This window comes from Balaenoptera borealis (assembly GCF_965194805.1).
Source record: "Balaenoptera borealis genome assembly, chromosome: 1".
In the NCBI taxonomy this organism is placed as follows: domain Eukaryota; kingdom Metazoa; phylum Chordata; class Mammalia; order Artiodactyla; family Balaenopteridae; genus Balaenoptera; species Balaenoptera borealis.
In genome coordinates, this window is record NC_138860.1 from 59,201,518 (window position 1) to 59,224,046 (window position 22,529).

At 40.0% G+C, this 22,529-nt stretch overlaps 1 protein-coding gene and 1 long non-coding RNA gene across 2 annotated transcripts in view; one reads left to right on the plus strand and one right to left on the minus strand.

The window, feature by feature from the left end:
- The window catches only part of FMO4 (flavin containing dimethylaniline monoxygenase 4), a 33,850-nt gene extending 24,150 nt beyond the window's left edge, over nucleotides 1–9,700 (minus strand). Inside the window, 4 exon segments of the mRNA XM_082389165.1 lie at nucleotides 2,849–3,011; nucleotides 3,640–3,828; nucleotides 6,034–6,173; nucleotides 9,404–9,700. Of these exon segments, the coding sequence (XP_082245291.1) occupies nucleotides 2,849–3,011; nucleotides 3,640–3,828; nucleotides 6,034–6,173; nucleotides 9,404–9,455 (544 nt within the window). The 5' untranslated portion in view covers nucleotides 9,456–9,700.
- The window catches only part of LOC309636332, a 179,226-nt gene that overhangs the window by 108,141 nt on the left and 48,556 nt on the right, over nucleotides 1–22,529 (plus strand). The gene's annotated exons all lie outside the window — the stretch shown is intronic.

The following is a 22,529-nucleotide window of genomic DNA, read 5'->3' on the forward strand; positions in this document are numbered from 1 at the left end:
GGGCTCAGCTGTCAAGCATGATACTATGCTGCCCCCCCCAGAACAGGAGGTGTTACGATGCCTTCAATGGGGCATCAGCCTAGACTGAGCCAGGGAAGTCATCCTGGAGGAGGTGATTTTTTTTTTTTTTCAAAGAATGACATACGAAAGATGATTAGGAATTTGAAAAGGGAAGCCCTAAGAGGGTTTCAAGAAGGGGGAAGAGCACGTGCCCCGAATGCATTAGAGAGTGGGGCTTCAACCCATTCACTGAGGTTTGGCTGGAGAGAAGCTTCCTGAGGGCTCAACCTCGGTTCATAGATTTTGTATGTACCTAACACAATGCTTTTCAAATAATAGGTTCTCCATAATTGCATATTTGAGCAGGGGACCCAAGAAAAAGTATGGAATGCATAGGTAGCTCTGAATCAATGATTATATCAATAATGCCTTGCCCCTTCCCCTGCCCCAAAGGAATCTATTTGGTAAATCAAAACTACTAATTCAGAAAAAAAAACGGTCTGCTAGGAGGCACAGGGCCTAGTTTGCCGTGTCAGCAAATATCTCTGGAATAGTTTGCTATTGTGGTTTCTTCATCTTATACTTATTCCCCTACTGTTATGTGTTGGAAAATGCTTAGCAACTACCTTAGGAGAAGGAAGACCAGGAGCTTGAAGTCCATGCACAACGCTCACAAAGTTTAAGAACATTTGTTAATAATTGATCAAATATAACTAGGCATTTGTGACCACTAACCTGTAACTAATGATTACAACTGATGTGTGTTTAGAGAGTCACTCTTACACAACTTCTGAGTGTGGGAGAGAGGAGAATGAAGAGGGGTGACCTGCAGAACTGCACTTTGTGCTACCCATCCCGTGATTCCTGTATGGGCTCTGGGAGGATCCAGCACTCTGAGATGGAATGGCTGCTGAGGCTTATAACTGGGGTTATAACTTAACTAAGAGGGAGAAATACTTCTTCGTCTGGGGGACGCACCTGCTTCTTAGGAAGCAGGTTCTTCCAAGCAATTCTCAGATGGTGGATAATAGCTTCCAAAAGGTCATGATTCATAACAGTAGTAGCTATTGTTTATAGAGTGCTTACTGTGTGCTCTGTACTATGCTAAGTATTTTACATTGATGATCTCATTTCATCCTCATCACTACTCTGAGATGGGAATTTATATTTCCACTTTGCTGAGGCTTACAGAGGTTATGTTCATCCAAGATTAAGCAACTAGCACAGGGTATGGATCCAGAGCTTTGTGCATAACCATTATGCTAAATGCTACTTATCCAGGGCCATTGCCTGCAGGGAACTGTAGCAGACCAGAACTTCCTGGAAAGCTTACATCGTATCCACTCACCAAGATACCTTACTCTGGAAACACAGAGGAAATTGGGATTATCTGTCCTGCTGTCCCCCATAACAGATTCTTCTAAAGTCTGGTCGTAAACCAAGACCCCCTCAGGGGGAGTCTCTAAAATCTATGTGTGTGGGTTTCTTCCTTCTCCAATATCTGGGTTTTAGGGCAAAAGAAAGGGGCACCTCAATATTTCTACTATAATTATTCCTCCCCCACCTCCCTGAGGTCATTAAAGTATGTAGAAATGTCTGCTCTCAAGATGATCCAAAACTATGTTGCTACTCTAGTTTATGTTTAGCCAGTCTCTTTCCTTGGGACCACTTCTGCCAGTCTGGACACTTCATGCTGCCACAAAGATCATCACCTCTCAGCTCCTGATTGCTCTTTTGCAGCAGTGTTCTTTAGTTATAGTCGCAGTGGAACTGAAGGTACTTAGGGGTAAAGGATTAGCCACCTCAAACCTGACAAGACACTTAATTCCAAAAGCATCTCTTATTTGACACTTGTGACAACATTTCCTCATAGAAACATTGTTATAAGAGGCAGTTATATATTCCTTTAGTGCTATGTGATTATGTATTTAGCCCATAGACTAGCAGCAAGCCTGAAGCTGACCCACCATTTACAATATTGCTTCTTTGTAAAATTATGTACTGAATTCTTCCTCGGTCCCTAACACATTTTGAAAATAGAATAGTTTGTTAATTTGAGATTGTGTTTTAAGATTTATATTTCATTTTTTATTGTCTAAGGTTTGCAAACTTTCTTCTTCACATCTTCGTTTCTTAAAAGTTCTTTTAATTCCTCAAAGAAGTTTCAAAACTTCATACTCAATTGCCTTTAGGGCCACTTACGAGTAACGGAAGAAGAGTAGCTTTACTACATTTTAGTAATCCTCACTTGACTTCAAAAGATGGAGATTTGCCAATTGTGAGTTCATTAAAAAGAATGTGCCATTGGATCAAAAGCATTTCCAAAGGGGAATTTCTAAAACTCCTTTGTGTGGATAGCCCTGCTTTAAGAGGTGGATGGATTAATATTGTGATGACTATTTTGAAGGGTGACAATATTTCTTTGTATGTATAATTTCTGGTCTATTTCTTAAAAAAAATTCTGTCAAGTTTCCTTGTATTCTCACTTCCTTTAAGTTATTGAATTACAGGTCACTCCTGATTCAAATGACCTGTAATTTAATGACAAAATTCGAAGCCTATTTTTTTTCATGACCGATCTGATAGTTTTGAGGCTTATGTGATCACTGAGCTTGAATCAGACAGGCATGATAAAACTTAAATGATAAGATCAGCATTTATATTAATAAGTAAATAATAAAATCTGACACCTCTATAGTGTTTTATAACCTTCAAAGTTATTTTGTACATATTATTTCTGAGTGTAAACATAAAGTTGTCTATAGTCATGAGGAAGTATTTCCAATTACAAATCAGTAACTTCTAGAAGTAAGAAAAGTAGGCATGGTTTCAGGTAGAAATGACTCACCAGGAAATGACTCCAAAGGTAAATGGGGATTCAGGAAGTGTCCAGTGCAAACCATGACAGCATCAAAGATAGCTCTGTCCAGCTTCCCCTCTGTCTCTGTGACAACATCCCACTGACCAGTTTCGGAGAAGTCAGGACGCTTTGTTACGCTGCACACTGTGGTCTGAAAGCAAAAGACAAACACTCGCTTTCCATCAGTCATCTTGGGACCTCATACAATGACTGTATGGTAACCATGTCTGTTATTTCAAGTGGGCCAAGTCAGTCCCACGATAGGAGGTCTGTTAACACTGGCTTATCTTTTCCCTAGAGAAGTTAAATAATTTGTGCAAAGTCTCCAAAGTGGTCATATAGATTAGGACCCAGAACATCTGAATGCCTTCACTGCAAGGAAGAAACATTCAGTTTTTACTCCTGGTGAGAAGGAGATGAATTAAAATACCGAATGTTGAAAAAATTTAGGAAAATGAGTTTTGACCCATTATATCATCTGTGGTTCAGATTTCTAGTCATTTCTTCCCAATGGGTTTCATGAACAAAATCCATTTTTCCTTTCCTCTCAAAAAAATTCTAAATTTTATCCTGAATGAGAGTCTGGATTCAGAGGAAGAACCAGGAAATTCAGTATTTTAGTGACTTATTTGAGTAAAACATGACCAGCAGGGTTATTATCTGCCTTATTCACATAGAGAGAAAGTCAGGAAGAAGTTTACTTAAGCATCCCATTTCCATCAGATTGGTGAATGGGCCAGCCCCTACTCATTAACCTTCCATAACCCAAGGTACCTTACTCTAAACTGAATGTATTTCAGAAGGTCAAAGTGCTCAGCAAACTCTTGGAGGTAGTCCCAAAATTTTTCTTGCTTCATGAAATTGGGATAATCTTCTTGGAAGGGGAAGTCGCTGTAACATGACATTTCTTTGCAGACGTTTGTCACTAATGACTTGTAGACCCTGGTTATCCCATCTTTAGAAGTTTCCTGTGGTGAAAGCACAGTTAGCTTGATGGGGTGGTGGGGGGGATAGGAGGAAGAGAAAGAGACCATCAGCAGTTAGCGTTCCACTTGTAATTCCAAAGAGTTCCTGGAAAAGTTAGCATTGGGTCCCCATGCTATAGTTATCAGAAATCATTGGTGGGGTTGGAATTGTTAAATACGATATCTTTCTCAAACTACAAAGAAGCTAACAACATTTAATAGGGCTCTCCAAGAATGACACTGCCCTTAAATAATTCCATGAACACGGGCCCATGGTCTATCTTGCTTCTCTTCTCCTTCTTCCCTTGCCATGATTATTCCCTCCACTCATGCTCTGCACCTCTTCCTCTTGCCTTTGTTTAAGGAGCTCCTCACTAATTTTTCTGTTTATTGTCTATGTATATTTTCAACCTCTCTCTTTTTATTGGCTCCTTCCCATCCACACTTAAAATACTGAAGACTCAAATTTTCAAAACAAAACAAAGCTCTCTTTCAACCTGTATCCCCTTCCAGCCTTGTCTCTCTCTGTCTTATCTAGGTCTTCATGAAAGAATCATCACATACTGGCAGCCTCTGTTTTCTCCTGGACTCCTCAACTCGTTGTCTTGTCTCGATCTCTGTCACTCAAAAACAAAACAACAAAACAAAAAGATCTATATTAAAGGCACCAGTGAACTTCTCATGGCCGAAGTTTTCTTCTTCAAGTCTCTTTCTTCACCATCATGTTCTCTAAGAAGCCTTCCATGACCCAACAGATCTTCACAAGGTAGCTATTGTGCCCTGCCCCAGCACACTGTACTTTGAGCACAGAACCAATCACACTGCATTGTAGTGATCTGTTTACTGTTTCTGTTCCCCACCAGACAGTAAGGAGGGCTGGGTCCTTGTCTATCTTGTTTCCCATATGTCCTGGTAGAGGGACAACACGAGTACTTGTTGAATGAATGAAAATGAATACTACAATTGCATTTTTGAAAAAAAAAAAGTAGTTGTATGACTGGAAAAAATTACATCAAAATTTTGATAGTGCTGACTCATGAGTATTGATATTATATTTAATTTGTATTTTTCTTTTGTTTAACTCAGTACTGTTTTCTAAAATTAATCTATATCACTTTACAATAGGAGAAGGAAAACAAACCAACCATGGGGTCAAACATCAGAAGGTACACAAACCAGACCTAATACTTTCTTCCACATTGACATTTGGTGGCTTGAAGAGGCCCATAGTACACCAGAAAAAAATTATTTTTCCTCAGTATGCTGTAATCCTAGGGTTGTGATCATTTACATGCATTTGCTTATTCTGTTTTCTTCACCATCCATCAAAGACTGGCAAATGCTGCCTCCTCCAAGAAGGCTTCCCTCATTCATACCAGTTTGAAGTACCCTCCCCAACCTTGAGCTCCCACTAAAGGCTGCTCTTCTCTCCCCAACCAAAGCATTTAGTACTTGGGCCTCCCGTCTTCTGACACCTTATACCCTACCACTGGGGCAGGCCCCTTTATTCCCTCTGAAGACCCTGCTATTCCCAGTAACCAGGACCAATTTTGGTCAGAGGCAGGGGGTATTTAGTCATTTCCAGCCCCACTTCCTGATGCTCAAGTCACCTAATAGCTGGCCTAGCCTTGAGCATACCCCACTAGGCTGCATATTACATTCCTAAGAAGGGTGGATTAGTGCCTGTGTTCTTCTTCTTCTGATAATGTGAAAAATACCCCCTAGACCTTTCAAGGTCTGGATTCTTGCCTCACCCTTGCCAATTCTCTTCCCAAAGACCTGAACAATGCCTGGGGGCTGGGGCTCCACTCCCTGCTGCCAACTTCTGTCCTTCCTAAAGTGTCATCTGCTCCATATTCACCAATGCCATTCAGCTTACCCAATGTGACACTCTGCTACTTTGTCTTACAATGTCCCTGCTCCAGAAATCATCGTAACTTCCAATACTATGTTTGTGTATTAGACTTAACTTTTTCTTCCTCTCTCCTCCAACTGTCTCTTGTCCCTACCCTGCCAATTGTCCAAGTTCATCGCCTATCAGACTGCATCCTGCCTGGGGTCAGCACAACACCATAACAAACTTGTGCTACTGCAGTGAGCTGCTCCCGTAATGATCGCCAAGGTAGGCTAAAGCAACCATGCCTGGGCAGGGACAAAGCAAACGGCCAGATTATGATTGGTGGAAGTGGGAGGGTATGAACTACGCACAGTAAACTTCCACAGTCCCCCGATGTCATTACTTCTTTCAAAGCAGGTAGGCTCCAGGTCCTCATCCAAGCAGCATTTGATGGAGGACAGGCCACTCACACCAGCTCCAATCACTGCAACTCGCTTGGCCATGGTGTGTTCTGTATGAGATAGGTTGAGCAAACCTTCTTTATATGACAAGGCTAGAAGGGAGCCCTTGTCATAGAAGTCAACTTTTACAGTGATCCTTTCATCTTTGAGCTGAGGCAGAATCACATTTTGTTTAAAGATGAGGGCTCTGAAATCACACTGGTTTGGTTTGAATCCTGGCTTCATTTATTTACAGTATGACCTTAGGCTAGTTGTTTATCCTCTGTGTGCCTCAGTTTTCTCATCAGCACAATGGGAGTGGAAATAATAATACCTATTTAAAATATTTGTTGTGAAATTAAATGACTGAGATATGTTGGAAGGGTTATAGAAGTGTGTCTGCTACATAGTAAGTGCTCAATTAAATTTTGCTCTTATTATTAGCTAGTGTAGCCAGGACCTTGATCCCCTTAAGACTTTAGATCCTCTCAGTATTAAAAGGACTCTTTGCTAACACCTAGTCCCTCTGAAATGCTAGGAATTGCAACAAGCAAAAATGTTACTTTTTATTCAAAGCATCTAAAGTTCTAAAGAATAGCTAGTCATGGGCCATGTCCCGCCAGCAAAAAAGATATTACATGCATTTAGGGGAGGTTCTTAACTTTGCACAGAGAAAGGTTGACTCACCATAATACAGAACTGTGGTCATATGGTCATATGGAAATGGGGATGCCATGTTGTCAGGAAAGATTGGAGGAAGTGTGAATGTGTCATGGGGATTTATAACCAGTTTTTCTTGATTTTATGTTTTGGGCTTCTGCAAACATCAGCATAGCTTTTGCTTTGATCAGATGGGCTAACCACCAAGTTGATTTCAGCAAATCAGGTTTATGTCACATGGAAGACTTTGAAGTGTCAGGAGTCCTCACTCTCAAGTGCTGCCTTTCCCTCAACCCTCATGGCCAGTCTGAGAAACACACAAAGAGTAGTTGAGACCTCAAAGTATCTGCTTTATAAAATATACTTAACTGATTTGACTTTGCCTATGAAGACATGGTACTTTTTGAGGAGAGATCTTGCCATATAACTCTTATGTGACTTTTGTAGTGTCATGACACTCACCATAGTGGTGTTTGCCTTGAGGAACCTAGGGAGAACATATTTATTGAGCCCTGATTACCAGTAAATGGGAAAACATATAGCATCATCACTGAACACGAATTAAGGCCACTCTGCTAATAAGAGGTTGAGTCTGGAGAGACTTTGGGTATCTGAGTTTGAGCCTGGATGTGCACATCTCATTGGTCTGAGAGCCTGAAGTGTCCTGTGATTCCTGCTACTAAGCCTCTTCCCTCACCTGAGCTCAGGTTTGCTGCCACACCTTCTGGTTGGGCTTGGGGGATTTTGTCCTTTTGGTTTTGTAGTTTGCCTCCTAGCCAGATCAGAACCCCCAGGCACGAAACCAAAGTGAAGTTACTGACTTTACAGAGGGCAGAAGAAGACTGCTGAGCCCTTGGACCCTTTGGACTCACCTGGTTCCAGAGGAAGATCTAGGCAGGGACTTGCAACAAGGATCAGAGGGATTTCTCAGGGCTGCCTGTTTCCGAATCTTACCTGCCATCCTACCCTTTGTAAGGTTGAGACCTTCACGCCTGGCTTCATTATTTATAGCAAAATTTACACTTTTCCCCCTGAGACTTTTTGTTTATTTAGGAGTCTCTTTTGATTTGGAAGAGTTGGGCAGGCTGCAATAAGAATGGACTTTGGAGGCAGCAGAGCTGGGTTTGAACTCTGTCTCTGCAGCTGACTAGGCATGTGACCCCAAACAACCCACTTACACACCTTAAGGTTTACTGTTTGCAAATAAGAAAAATAGCCATATTGAAGGATTGTTTGGGTCTTAAACAGTGACAATAATTACACAAAACTGCCTAGCACCAAATATTTACTCAGCATTCATTTCCCACTTCCCTAACTGACCCCCTCCTTTCCTCTCTTCTTCCTGGAAAAGACAGCTCATGCTGATAAAATTTATCAACAAGTTTGGAAACATATAGGCAAACATACCTATGACTTCCTTTGGATTGAGTAAAAGGTTTAGATGGCTTTTAATCAGAAATAAATGGCCTCCACCAATAAGAACACTTAAACTTCCAGGGCACTAGGTAGAGGTCTGGAATTGGCAGATCTCTCTGTGCTGTGTTTTTGCAATAATAATATGAAAGAAATAGTTGTTAACTGATCTGGTTAAAATGCAAAATGTGCTGCAGTGAATAGACTGGCAGCAAATTAATTCACTCAACAGATGCACCCTGTGTACCTCTAAGGGCAGGTACTGAGCCAAGCGTGGGGACCCCCAAAATGATTAAGAGCCAGTGACTTAAATAATAGTAATAAATATAGACCCAGTGACTGTCCACAGGAAGATGCCACTATATGGAGAGAGGCTGACACACATGATATCATGTGGTACGTCCTGTAACAGCAGTGTGCTCTGGGTACAAATGCTTGCAGACACTCTTGGGCTGCTTAGCTATGCCTGGAGACCTAGTTAGAGACACACAGTAGGCTGCATTTTTCCTGGGCAAAAACACCTTGTCCTTTACAGACTGACTTAGAGACTGTCTAAGTGCCAAATAATTGGTGTCTAAAATAGATGTGAATTGAAAGGCAGGGGAGAATACTGCAGGCTTGAAGGGGCGGGAGGACATAAGGTGTGTTAAGCTCTTTGTAAACTGTAAAGTGGGCTATAAACATAAGGTCCATTGTAGGTCAAAGGTTGCTGACATTTAATTCCTTAATCAAAAGAAGCCCTAAACTACTGAACTGGACTTCTGAACAACATGAAAACCCCATCCCATACCTGACAGACCAGAAAATGCAGGAATCATTTTTGAGACATGGAGAGACTTGGATGATTAGCAAATTATGTAGCTGATTATGATTTATATGAGTTTGGACTTGGATCTATTTATATTTCTTATTATCACTCTACCAGTGCTCTTCCTCTGCTACGGCAGTTCCTAACATAACACTTGTGGAGTATTTTGTGTTTCCCAATGCCTCACAATTCCATCTCAACCAAAAGATGAAATCAGAAGTGAGCCTGGAATCACAGACAGTCCCATGATTCTGTTATTCTCACCCACACCTTCCTTCAGGGTGGTTTTCCCCTACAACATAACTTTGTTTCCTTAGCACGTTCCTTTGCTTCCTGGTTTTCTCTAATTCTGCTGCTTTAACCCTAATCAAGAGGCTCTCGAAGGAGAAGATCACATTCATTTTCAAGGAGTGTACTCACCAAGGAAAGTATTCATCCTCTGTGAAAGCAGCTTCTGGAAACATTTCCCCATTAAAAAAAAAAAAAAAATCCAGGACACTTACCTTGTTGGCATAGAGCAGATATTTTGACAAATTATTTCTCACAGCCCAAAGCCAAAGATAGTGTTTGTCTTTAAAAATAAAAAATTCCAAACACAAACTCTTTGTTCTAAAAAAAAAATAAAAAATAAACTAATGCTGACTTTAATCAAAGTGCTCTCGGTTTAAAACAAAAACCATCCGTTTTTCCTGTCATGCTAGTGACAGCAGAAAGTATACTCACCGAGGAAAAAAAGTTGTGTAGGGCACCAGCTTGATACTTCCGTGTTCTCGAAGGAGGGCTAAATGACGAGTTAGAATAAAGCCTTCGGATTCGAAGGCCACAAGCGACTTCTGCCCCTTTCTCCACCCTCCTAAACGTCACAGTTCCGACGGAGCCCTAAACTTAAAGGGGAGCACGTGGTAAGCGACTGCTCTTCTCATTGTAGCCTTTAGAGGGCGCCAAGTCATTCCAAACCACAATCCCCAGTGAAACAGACGTTCTACTTACTAAATTCTGACTCTTGAATTAGTCCCTTGAACCATCATAGGAACTGTCCATAGGAGAAAGTCAATTAGGTGACTATCACGTCATCAAGTTCTCCCAAGTCTAGAGTTCCCTAACCCCAGAAGTGTGATTTCAAAATTCAGAACTTTTAAGGAATTTAAGCTGTTTCATCCTTTCGGAAAGGGTTAGCAGAGGGAGCTGGTAAACCTGTTTGAAAAAGCGTAAAATTGGTTTTAGGTATTAGCCTAGGGCTAATATCTAAGAAGAGGAATAATTACAGAAGCAAGCACTTGGAATAATAATAATAGGCAACATCTTTTTTTTTTTTTCTTCTCCATTGAGTGCTTGGAAACAAGCATAAAATACCATCTTAAGCTCATTGAACAGTTTCTAGACCAGGGGAGCAAATGCAGATGTCCACAGGGGTCAGGAAGGTAACCCAAATGAGGGAAGAGGGCCGGGATAAGATCTGACTGGGAAGCACATTCCCCATCTATTAGGTTCAGCTAAATGGTGTAATTTGAGAGCATAAGCCCCAAATTACAAGGTTTTAGGTTCCTTTCAGTAGAAACTGCAAATTCAGATTTTTATATAAAATCTTCTATTGGCAACAAATTAATTTTTCTTTTGAAAAATATTAAGCCCACAGAAAAGTTGAAAGAACAATTTTATTAATGCACACTAATGTATCCTTCACCCATTTCATCAACTAGCAACCATTTGACACATTGAAATTTTCTTCCCCTCTCTCTTTCTCTTTCTCCACACGTACACACACACACACACCTGTACACACACATCTGAAAGTAGTCTTCAAACATCAGGATGCCAACAGGATATTTCAGCACATATTTCACAAGAGTAAGGGCATTCTCCCTTTCTATACTAAGAAAGTCAGTATAAATTCAATAACGTCATCCAACATACAGTCCACTTTCAAATTTCTCCAATTGTCCCCAAAATGTTCTTATCTAGTGGCATACTGGAGCTGGCTTGCAGAGTGAGAATATGCATCTCTTCCAAGTTCAGTGATAGCTTGGCATTACACACAGTAATGCTCTACACAATAGCTTGATATTGTTCATGGTGGGGGTATTTACATCATGGAAACTGGCAAACACTACAAATCTGGGATCTCCCCACACCCCCAGCCATTTTTTAAACATTTATCCATATACCACTCATTTTAGGTTCAATGGCTTTATTGAGGTATAATTGATATACAAAAAATCTGCATATATTTAATATATATAATCTAATGAGCTTGGACATATTCATACATCTGTGAAACCATCACCCCTCAAGGTGATAAACACATTCATTACCTCCAAAAGTTTCCTCATGCCCCTTTGTTTTTGGTAAGAATACTTGACATGAGATATACCCTCTTAATAAATTTTTTAAATGCACAATATATTGTTAACTACTGGTGCTACGTTGAACAGAAGATCTCTAGAATTTATTCATCTTGCATAACTGAAACTTTATATCCATTGAACAAGGACTCTCCATTTCCCTCTCCCCCCAGTCTCTGGCAACCACCATTCTACTGTCTGCTTCTATGAGTTTAACAATTTTGAATACCTCATATAAATAGAATAATACAGATTTGTATTTTTGTGACTGGCTTATTTCACTTACAGTAATGTCTCCAGGTTCATCAATGTTGTCACCTATGGCAGGATTTCCTTTTTTTTAAGGCTGAATGATATTTCATTGTATGTATATACCACATTTTCTTTATTCATTCATCATGGACATTTAGGTTGTTTCCACATCTTGGCTATTGTCAATAATGCTGCGATGAACCTGGTAGTGCAAATATCTTCTTGAGATCCTGATTCAATTCTTTTGTACAAATACCCAGAAGTTGGATTGCTGGATCATATGGTAGTTCTAGTTTTAATTAAAAAAAAAATTATTTGCAGTATAGTTGATTTACAATGTTGTGTTAGTTTCAGGTGTACAGCAAAGTGAATCAGTTATACATATACATATATCCACTCTTTTTTTTAAAGTTTCTTTCCCCATATAGGCCATTACAGAGTATTGAGTAGAGTTCCCTGTGCTATATACAGCAGGTTCTTATTATATATATAGTAGTGTGTATATGTCAGTCCCAATCTCCCAATTTATCACCCCCCCCCCAATCCCCTGGTAACCATAAGTTTGTTTTCTACATCTGTGACTCTATTTCTGTTTTGTAAATAAGTTCATTTGTATCCTTTTTTTAGATTCCACGTATAAGCGATATCATATTAGTTTTAATTTTTTGAGGAACCTCCATACTATTTTCCACAGCAGCTGTACTATTTTACATTCCCACCAACAAAGTAGAAGTGTTCTAATTTCTTCATATCCTCTCTAATACTTATCTTTTATTTTGCTTTTGATAATAGCCATCTTAACAGGTGTGAGGTGATATCTCATTGTAGTCTTGATTCACATTTCCTTGATAATTAGTGAAATTGAGTACTTTTTAATATACCTGTTGGCCATTTGTATGTCTTCTTTAGAGAAATGTCCGTTCAAGTTCTTTGCCCATTTTTAAATTGGGTTATTTGTTTTGTGCTATTGAGTTGTAGGAGTCCCTTATGTATTTTGGTTGTTAACCCCTTATCAGATGTATGGTTTGCAAACATTTTCCCTTTCTGTAGGTTGCCTTTTCGTTCTGTTGTTTCCTTTGCTGTGCAGAAGCCTTTTAGTTTGATGAAATCCCACTTGTCTATTTTTGTTTATGTTGCCTGTGCCTTTGGTGTCATATTCAAGAAATCATTGCTAAGAACAATGTCAAGGAACCTCCATACTGTTCTCCATAGTGGCTGTATCAATTTACATTCCCACCAACAGTGCAAGAGGGTTCCCTTTTCTCCACACCCTCTCCAGCATTTATTGTTTGTAGATTTTTTGATGATGACCATTCTGACTGGTGTGAGGTGATACCTCATTGTAGTTTTGATTTGCATTTCTCTAATGATTAGTGATGTTGAGCATCCTTTCATGTGTTTGTTGGCAATCTGTATATCTTCTTTGGAGAAATGTCTATTTAGGTCTTCTGCCCATTTTTGGATTGGGTTGTTTGTTTTTTTGATATTGAGCTGCATGAGCTGCTTAGAAAACTAAAACTAGGATTACCATATGACGCAGCAATCCCACTACTGGGCATATACCCTGAGAAAACCATAATTCAAAAAGAGTCATGTACCACAGTGTTCATTGCAGCTCTATTTACAATAACCAGGACATGGAAACAACCTAAGTGTCCCTTGACAGATGAATGGATAAAGAAGATGTGGCACATATATGCAATGGAATATTACTCAGCCATAAAAAGAAATGAAATTGAGTTATTTGTAGTGAGGTGGATGAACCTAGAGTCTGTCATACAGAGTGAAGTAAGACAGAAAGAGAAAAACAAATACCTTATGCTAACGCAAATATATGGAATCTAAAAAAAAAAAAAAAAAAAAGGTTCTGAAGAACCTAGGGACAGGACAGGAATAAAGACACAGACATAGAGAATGGACTTGAGGACACGGGGAGGGGGAAAGGTAAGGTGGGATGAAGTGAGAGAGTGGCATGGACATATATACACTACAAAATGTAAAATAGATAGCTTGTGGGAAGCAGCCGCATAGCACAGGGAGATCAGCTCTGTGCTTTGTGACCACCTAGAGGGGTGGGATAGGGAAGATGGGAGATATGGGGATATATGGATATGTACAGGTGATTCACTTTGTTATAAAGCAGAAACTAGCACACCATTGTAAAGCAATTATACTCTAATAAAGATGTTAAAAAAATTAAGCTGATTTGAAGGAAACTACTTCGAGTTGCATTCTCCTAACACGGCATTTTTAACATTATTTTCTTCCCTAATTTAACAAGATTAGCATTAAAAGCAGGTGAAAAAAAAAAAAAGAACAATGCCAAAAAGTTTTTCCCATATGTTATTTCTTGGGAGTTTTATAGTTGCAGTTCTTAAATTTAAGACTTTAATACATTTTGAGTTGATTTTTTGGCATGGTATAAGAGAAGGGTCCAGTTTTATTACTTTGCATGTTGATATCTGATTTTCCCAACACCATTTGTTGATGAGACTCCCTTTACCCTCTTGTGTGATCTTGACAGCTTTGTCAAATATCAACTGACTGTATATGTATGGGTTTATTTCTGGGCTGTCTATTCTGTTACATTGGTCTCTATGTCTGTCTTTATGCCAGTACCATACTGTTCTAATCACCATAGCTCTGTTTATTAGTTCTAACATTTTATTTATTGTGGAGTTTTTAAGGTTTTCTATATGTAAATCATGTCATTTGCAAACAGATAATTTTACTTCTTCCTTTCTGATTTTAATACTTTCATTTTTTTTTTGTTGCCTAATTGCTCTGGCTAGAACTTTCAGTACTATATTGAATATAAGTAGCAAGAGTGAACATTCTTGTCTTGTTCCTCATTTTAGAGGAAAAACTTTCAGTTTTTCACAACTGAGTATGATGTTAACTGTAGGCTTGCCATATATAACCTTTATTATGTTGAAGTAAATTCCTCCTACATCTAGTTTGTTGAGAGTTTTAATCATGAAACTGTGTTGAATTTTGTCAAATGATTTTTCTGCATCTATTGAGATGGTCATGTGATTTTTATCCTTTATTTTGTTAGTGTGGTGTATCACATTAATTGATTTGCATACATTGAACCACATGCCACTCTTTATGGTTATATTTCTCCTGATTAAAGAGCCAATCGAGGGACTTCCCTGGTGGTGCAGTGGTTAAGACTCTGTGCTTCCAATGCAGGGGGCCTGAGTTCGATCCCTGGTCAGGGAATTAGATCCCACATGAATGCTGCAACTAAAAGTTCGCATGCCGCAACTAAGGAGCCAGTGGACCACAACTAAGGAGCCCACGTGTCACAACTAAGGAGCTCACATGCTACAACTAAGGAGCTGGTGAACCACAACTAAGGAGCCCGCAAGCCTAGGAGCCCGCCTGCTGCAACTAAGACCCAGTGCAACTAACTAACTAACTAACTAAATAAACATTAAAAACATAGCCAATCAAAGTTTATAAATTGCATCTAGCTGTTAGGTCTCTTTAGTTTGTCTTATTCTGTGATAGTTTTCCAGCCTCCAAAGGGTCCAGTTTAAGAATGATCAACATTATTGAGTTTGCTACTGCTGGAACTAGTGTCCTGAAATAGTCTTTTAATTAGGTTTCTTACTTGCATTTGCTCCCTTATAATCCATTCTCCAGAACTATCTCTCTAAATCATAAATCAGATCATGTTACTCTGATGTATAAAAGCGTTTGCTGAAAGAGATGTGTGGTTTGGGAGGGTTTTTAAAAAACAGGAATACTAAGGCATTTTTATGTACTGTGGAGAATGACCCAGTAGAAAGGGAAAACTCAACAATTTGGGAGAGAAGTTGGTGGAAATCTGTCAAAGTTATCTGCTAACTGCTACTATTTTCTCATCTGAGAGAGAGGTGAGAAGGAAATGGTAGAGGTTTGTAGTGAGAAGGGATGATATAGAATAGTCATCTTGGAGATGAGATTGGGGCGTGAAGGAATTAGAAAAATCTAGCAGGATTTGGGGGGCAGTAGGGTAAGCATGAGTTGAAGAGTGATCAGTTAGGGTGCTGAGTGTTTTTCCTCTACCTAAGGTTAAGTGCTCAGGTGGAGTTTGAAGTAGGTGGAGAGTTGGATTTTGGCCAGAGTTGGAGTCCTGCCTTCCAAGTGTGAATGAATGGAGTTGAGAGTGTATGCAAATGTGATGTTATAAGATCATGAACTCTAAGCTGGGTAATGAGGGAGATGAGAAATAAAGGAAGGTGGGACAGTGAAAGATGATAGAGTGTTTGGATTGCAAGTCCCAGGAGTTTGAAGAGAATATTGCATTGGAAGAGTTATCTGGAAGAATATGATGATGTTGGTGGAGAGTAGGATGTTTGTAATTCAGATTGTGGAGAATTACACTTGTTGAGAATAACACAGTCAAGGCCTGCACTGTCTAATGCAATAGCCACTAGCCATATGTAGCTTTTTAAAATTAGATTTAAATTACTTAATGGTAAATAAAGTTAAAAATTCATTTCTTCTTTGGCACTAGCCACATTTCAAGTGCTTAACAGCCACACGTGGCTAGTGGCTACCGCATTGGAGACTGAAGATCGGATGTTTCCATGATGGCAGAAGGTTCTGTGGGGCAGCACTGGTCTAGCATATGAACATAGTAGTAGGTGGATGGGACAGGTGGAGGATAAGATCATTAGAGAGAGCGGACTAAGGAACTGAGAGGACATGGCATGGAAGGATTGTATAGTTGATTTTGAAATCACTGAGAATTGGGCTTCCCTGGTGGCGCAGTGGTTAAGAATCCGCCTGCTAATGCAGGGGACACAGGTTCGAGCCCTGGTCCAGGAAGATCTCACATGCTGCGGAGCAACTAAGCCCGTGTGCCACCACTACTGAGAGCCTGTGAGCCACAACTACTGAAGCCTGTGTACCTAGATCCTGTGCTCCTCAACAAGAGAAGCCACCACAATGAGAAGCCGGCGCACGGCAACAGAGTAGCCCCCGCTCGCCGCAACTAGAGAAAGCCTGTGTGCAGCAACGAAGACCCAATGCAGCCAAAAATAAATAAATAAAATTTAAAAATGAATAAAATCTATCTTAAAAAAAAAAAGAAACCACTGAGAATTATGACAGGAGTAATGGGGAAGAGAGAGAAATTGATTTAGAGGTCGATTCATGCCTTCTCCATGCAGCTCTGAGCCTCTCAGAGACAGCTGACCCCACCCCCAGCTCCATGTGTGGGTCTTTTGGTCAAAGGAGAATCCCAACCCCCTAGCACATGACTGCCTTAGAAGCAGGCTTTGATTCAATTTATGTATGAGGACTTGAGACACGAGGGGAGATTCACTGGAGATTTTAAGATATTTCTATTAGTGTAAAAGGGAAGCTGATGTGACAGAGACCCCTAAATACAGTGGAACAAATAAGACAAAATTTTATTTCTCTGTCATGCAACAATTTGACCACTCTAAGCTGGTAAGGAAGCTTTCTTGCTTGGGTCACTCAGAAAACCTTTTTCCTTCTATCTTGTTACTCTGTTATCTCTGAGGACTTTGTCCTTTGCATGGTTGAAGCTGGGTTGCTGCCATGAACACAATACAGCTTGCAGAAATGAGGAAGTGAGGAAATCCAGAGTAAGCAATTTCCTTTTAAGTAAATGAAGGAGGAATTACACATATTATTTCCATTCACATTCCGTTCGCAAGAAAGTGATCACGTGGCCACACCAGCTGCAAGAAAGACTGGGAAAGGTTGTCCCTAGCTAGGTGGCCATGTGACCAGGAAGAAGGGGTAAACAGACTTTTTAAATACAAGTTGCTGTCTGCCATAATCTGCTTCTGGAAGAATTCTGGAAGTGATTCTCTCTTTTTCTACCGGTTGTAGCCTAGAATTGCAGCAACTATTCTCTTTGCAAGCTGAGGATGATGTTGGTCCCAGCAGAAGGGCAAATCCAAGGGAACTGTGGAGAAATGGCACTGAAGCCACTGGATTAGGCAACCCCGAAGCCCATCTTACCACTGGACTCCCAATTATATGAGCCACAGTGTTTCCTTGTTATGCCAGTTAGTTGAGTTTCTGTTTCTTAAAGTTAGGATGTTTCACAAATTATTTAACCATTCCACTACTAACACTATTTCCCTTTGTTGTTGTTGTAAGCAGTGCAATAAACAACTTTGTACACATAACTATCTCTATAGGATAGAGTCTAAGATGTATCACTGCTGTGCCAGAGGATATGTGCATTTAACATTTTGGTGAACACCACCTAATTGCCCCAATCTGCGTTTAGTAACATTTTCCTTCTACAATCACCACCCTCCTTCTCTAATGTTCTGGAATGTCTCCCTTTGACTCCTTTTATGTCTTGATTTTGTAGAATAGCGTGTTGGTGACATGTGTTCTCCTCTGCTGACGTTGAGGCTTAGTTTCTTTCTCCATCCACATGTTGCCCTAGCTCCTTCTCTGTTTACTAACCTGGCCATAACTAATCACAGTCACACTCTTTATAAAGGCTGCTGGCACTTCCATGAAAACAGACGTCAGAAATAAAAACGTTGCATAGTTAAATAGTATAACTTTTACTCTGTAGGAAAATGTGCTCAATAGTCTTATCCTATTGATACAAGCTAATTGTCTCATTATATTTTTCCTTTTGGCTTAGAGTTTTTAGGTCTATTTTAAAATCACTAATCAAGTTTTTCTGAAGAGAACAAACTAAGTGTAGACTTTAAAAAAAATCAAAATGTTCTGAAGTTAGAGACTGAAAATAATAATGTATCTTATCAAGGACAGGACAACTGTAAAGGGTGTTGTTTTTCTTGGTTGTCTACAGCTTACATGTGAAACTTTCTAAATTGGGAAGCGGTGATTGGGAGTGGGCCCTAGGACTGGGAGAGTATAGAAGCTCTTAAGCTTATCTCCTCTTACAATGACCACTGCAGGGAATGGGAAGACCCTCACATTATTCTGTGGGGGAGGATGGAGAAGTGAGGGGAGATGGGGCCAGGGGAACAAGTGGAACAGGAATCAGTGACCTAGACAGGAAATGAAATGGGCCTGAACTAGCCAGTGAGGAAGGAGGGAGGGTAAGAGACAGACAAGTCTGTGAGATTTAATAATAGTTACCTTTAGGTGAGTATTTACTGTACACTAGGTACTGGGCTAAATGCTTTACAGGCAGTTCCCCGTGATCCCTTCTCTGAACTAGAGACACACTTGATCGAATTGTTGACTGTTAGATGTGGGGTGTGAGGGTCAGAGCGTCAAGGTGACTTCTTTTGTGTTTCAGTGGAAAACTGTGGATGAATAGTATTGTTATTCCTTGAGAGAAGTATTAAAAGATAATTTTCAAAGGAGGCAAAATCATGCCTCTTATACAAATATAAAGAGAATGCAGTTTAAAGATTTTATTTAACTTGCTGTTAAAGAGGGAATTGGTAAGATGTTACCACTAGTTCAAAAGAAGCTTACATTTACAGATCAGGAATATTAAAATGAACATGCAAATGAAGGCAAAACTAATGTTTTCCACGGTGGGGAATGCCACTTAAACCTCTATTGGATATAATTTACATGTCTATAGACAAGAATTATTTTGCATTGCTATTAATTGTCTATAATTTACAGTTTCAAAATAGCTCTCAGAATCAAAATAAGATAACCCCGAAAGGAGTGCTCTCAACAATGCTTATTTATTTATTTATTTGACTATGAAAGAAGAAAACACATATTTATTAATAAACACACCATTTATTTTTAAACTGTGCAATTTTACATAATTACTTATTGAAACACATTTTTTTCCCTGCAGAGGATAAGGAGGATATCAGGGACTGAGTAAGGGAGCTTTTGGGGAAGATAATGAGGTTAACTTTGTACATATTGCATTTGAGAAGCTCATGGCATATTCTGTTTGAAATGTGCATTGAGACGCTAGGTCTGTGGCTCAGAAAAAATAAGGCAGGCAATAAAACGCGCATCCTGCTTAGGTAATAATAGTAATAATAGCTGTCAGTTATTAAATACTTACTAGGAATTATGCTAAGTACTTTATGTGGATTACACTATTTAATCCTTATAACACCCTACGAGGTAGGATGTATTATAACTTCTATGCAATAGAAAGGAAAACTGTAGCTTTGGAAAAGTACATAACTTGCTGAAGTTCACACAGCTAGTAAGTGGCAGAACTTCTGCACTGGTTTCAGTTCTCTATGCAACCCCCCCAGTGGGGCATGTTGAAAGATCCAGAGTGTTGGACTGTAAAAAAAGTTAGGCCCAGTAGGTGGTACTATTTGTATACACTAAAAAGAATTTCTGAAAATGTAAAATCACTCTTAAGTTGAAATGCCTTAGAAGTCCTTCGGATTTAAAGGATGAGCAAGAGGCCGAAGTGTGTAATATGTTTTCTCTTTTGCCAGGTTTCTGGGACCTAACTAAATTCATTTATCTTTATGAATGGGACAAAACTGTTTCCCAGTATGATTTATGGAATAATTCCAAGGTGAGGAATGAGAGCCCCTTTTTTCTATGGAATCTGTTCTACACTATGGCCACAGAGTACATCTAGAATAGTCATGGTCAGAGAAGAGGGAGGGATAAACACGGAAAAAGATGCATGTGGAGATTCAGAAACTAGTGGTCTACATGATGGAAGAGAGCTTCAAAATCCCAGACAAAGCAGGAAAGATGTGTGTGGATAGAGAGGCACGTCCATACACACTCATAGGCAGAGTGAGAAAGGGAGACACACAGATGCTTTCATGGAGCAATATCCTTGTAATATGACTTTCATGATATCACTATTAAGACTTCTGAAGTCATTTATTTGAACATTGGAAACCACAGGCTTAAATGGTGAAGTTAGGAGCCCTGGATGTATGTTCTGCAGATCTATGTCCTGACTCGGCCACTTATGAGCTCTTTTACCTTGGACTAATCAATTGATATTTCCTTGCCTGTTTCTTATTTGTTAAATTTGTAGTACAGCCTTCCCCATGAAGACGGAGCTTGCTATAGCAAGAAACTCAGCTACCATCACTAGCATTTGGCAGAGATTTAAAGGCAGGCAGGGGAGTTTTTTTTAAGAGTGAAAAAAGGGGAATGATTCAGTTATACTCTTATTGGAGGTTGTTGGCATGGGGAAGGTGGAGGCGGGCTAACGAGAAGCAAGTCATCACATGTGACTGGTTTGGGGAGTATATTTGATTTTCTTTGTTGGTCCTGGGTTGGAGTGGGGACAACAGTTAGAGAAGCTGGCACTCATTGACCAAGTCCTGGTCCTGAGTGTTCTAATCTGATTGCTGCTGAGGTTACGGGTCAGAGTTCTATTGTTGTAGATGGTTTGGCCATTGTCTGTTTGTATACTTAGTCTTTTGGCACAATATATTCAGTACTTGAGATTAGGTTCAGGCTCCAGCTTGAGTCCTTGTGGTTTGCCCCTGTGGCTGCCTGGGTAGTTTACCTTGCCTTGTTTCACCCTGGGCACTGAACCTCCCCAGCCAGCTTCATGAGGACCGCTAAAGTGTCAGTTCTGCTTCACGGGAGAGAAAAGCATTTCAAGAAGTCATTCAGATTATATTCAGTGGAGCAGTTTTTCCTTATGAGTTCCTATGTTAAGTGTTCTCCCAATTCCAGCGTGTGTGTGGGCTTTCCCCCCACACCATCGAGCAGTTCTTGGAGACCAGCTGGGTGTCCTACAGTTGAACTCAATTCTGATACTATCTACCCAGAGATGGCATCATATTCCAAAAGTTAAGGGCTCAGTCCTACAAGACTGCCTTCCCTCTCAATTCAGTAGTCAACTGTGAGCCCAGGTTGTCACCTGTGCTTCTGAGAACCAGCTATAGATCAGAAGTTCCAATGATCCCCCTCCTTGGGTTCAATTAATTTGCTAAAATAGTCAGTAGCTTTGTGAACTAATTTGGCTCACAGAACTCAGAGAAGCATTTTATTTACTAGATTACTAGTTTATTATAAAAGGATGATATAACTCAGGAATAGCCAGATGGAAGAGATGCACAGGGCAAAGTAGGTGAGAAGGGAGTGAAGTTTCCATGTCCTTTCCAAGGGCACCATTCTTCCTGAGCCTTTATGTGTTCACCAACTCGGAAGCTCTCTGAACCCCATCCTTTCCAGTTTTTACAGAAGTTTCATTACATAGACATGATTGATTAAATCATTGGCCATTGGTGATTGATTCAACCTCCAGCCCGCCTCTCCCCTCCCCAGAGATCAAAGGGGTGGGAAGGTTCCAATCCTCAAATCACATGGATTGTTCTTCTGGTGATCAGCCCCCATTCTTAGGTGTTTTCCAAAAGTCTCCTCATTAACAAAAGACACCTTTATATTCTCATCACTTAGGAGATTTCAAGGGTTTTAAGAGCTCTGTGCTGGAAACGAGGAGGAAGATCAATATATATTGTTATTATAAATCACAATATCACAAGTGTTAAGAAGTGAAATAGGTCACGGGGAAAGTTAAAAAATGGAACAGAACAGAGGAGCTTGAAGAGCAGACCTGAGTGGAGGAGTCGTTACCTGCATCTCTACTTACCTACAGAGCTCACTCTCTCCTGATTCCATAGTTTTTGAATCCCCTCCATTATGCAAATCATGGACCTCTCTGTGAGGTGAAGCTTCCCGTCAAAGCCCAGCAGTGAGGTGAAGTGAAGGCAAAACCTTTTCTGGCTGAGTCACATCCTCACATGTGTAGCTGTGAGAGAATCCAGGGTTGGTGTAGTTTGGTCAAAAACTGCTTTTGACATGATGTTTGCTTTTGACATGATGTTTGCTTTTGCTCTTCATTTTCTGTCTTTTCTTTCTTCTTCTTATCTCTCTATTAAAGACTTCCTAGCTGTGTCTTTTCTGTAATGAATTCCAGTTGGATTTCATTGACTCTGAGAAGAGGCAGCTGTTTGCCTCTTTAAGCAAAGTTGTAAAGGTGTATGTGAGCACGAGGTGTTTTTCCATTGGGTGCT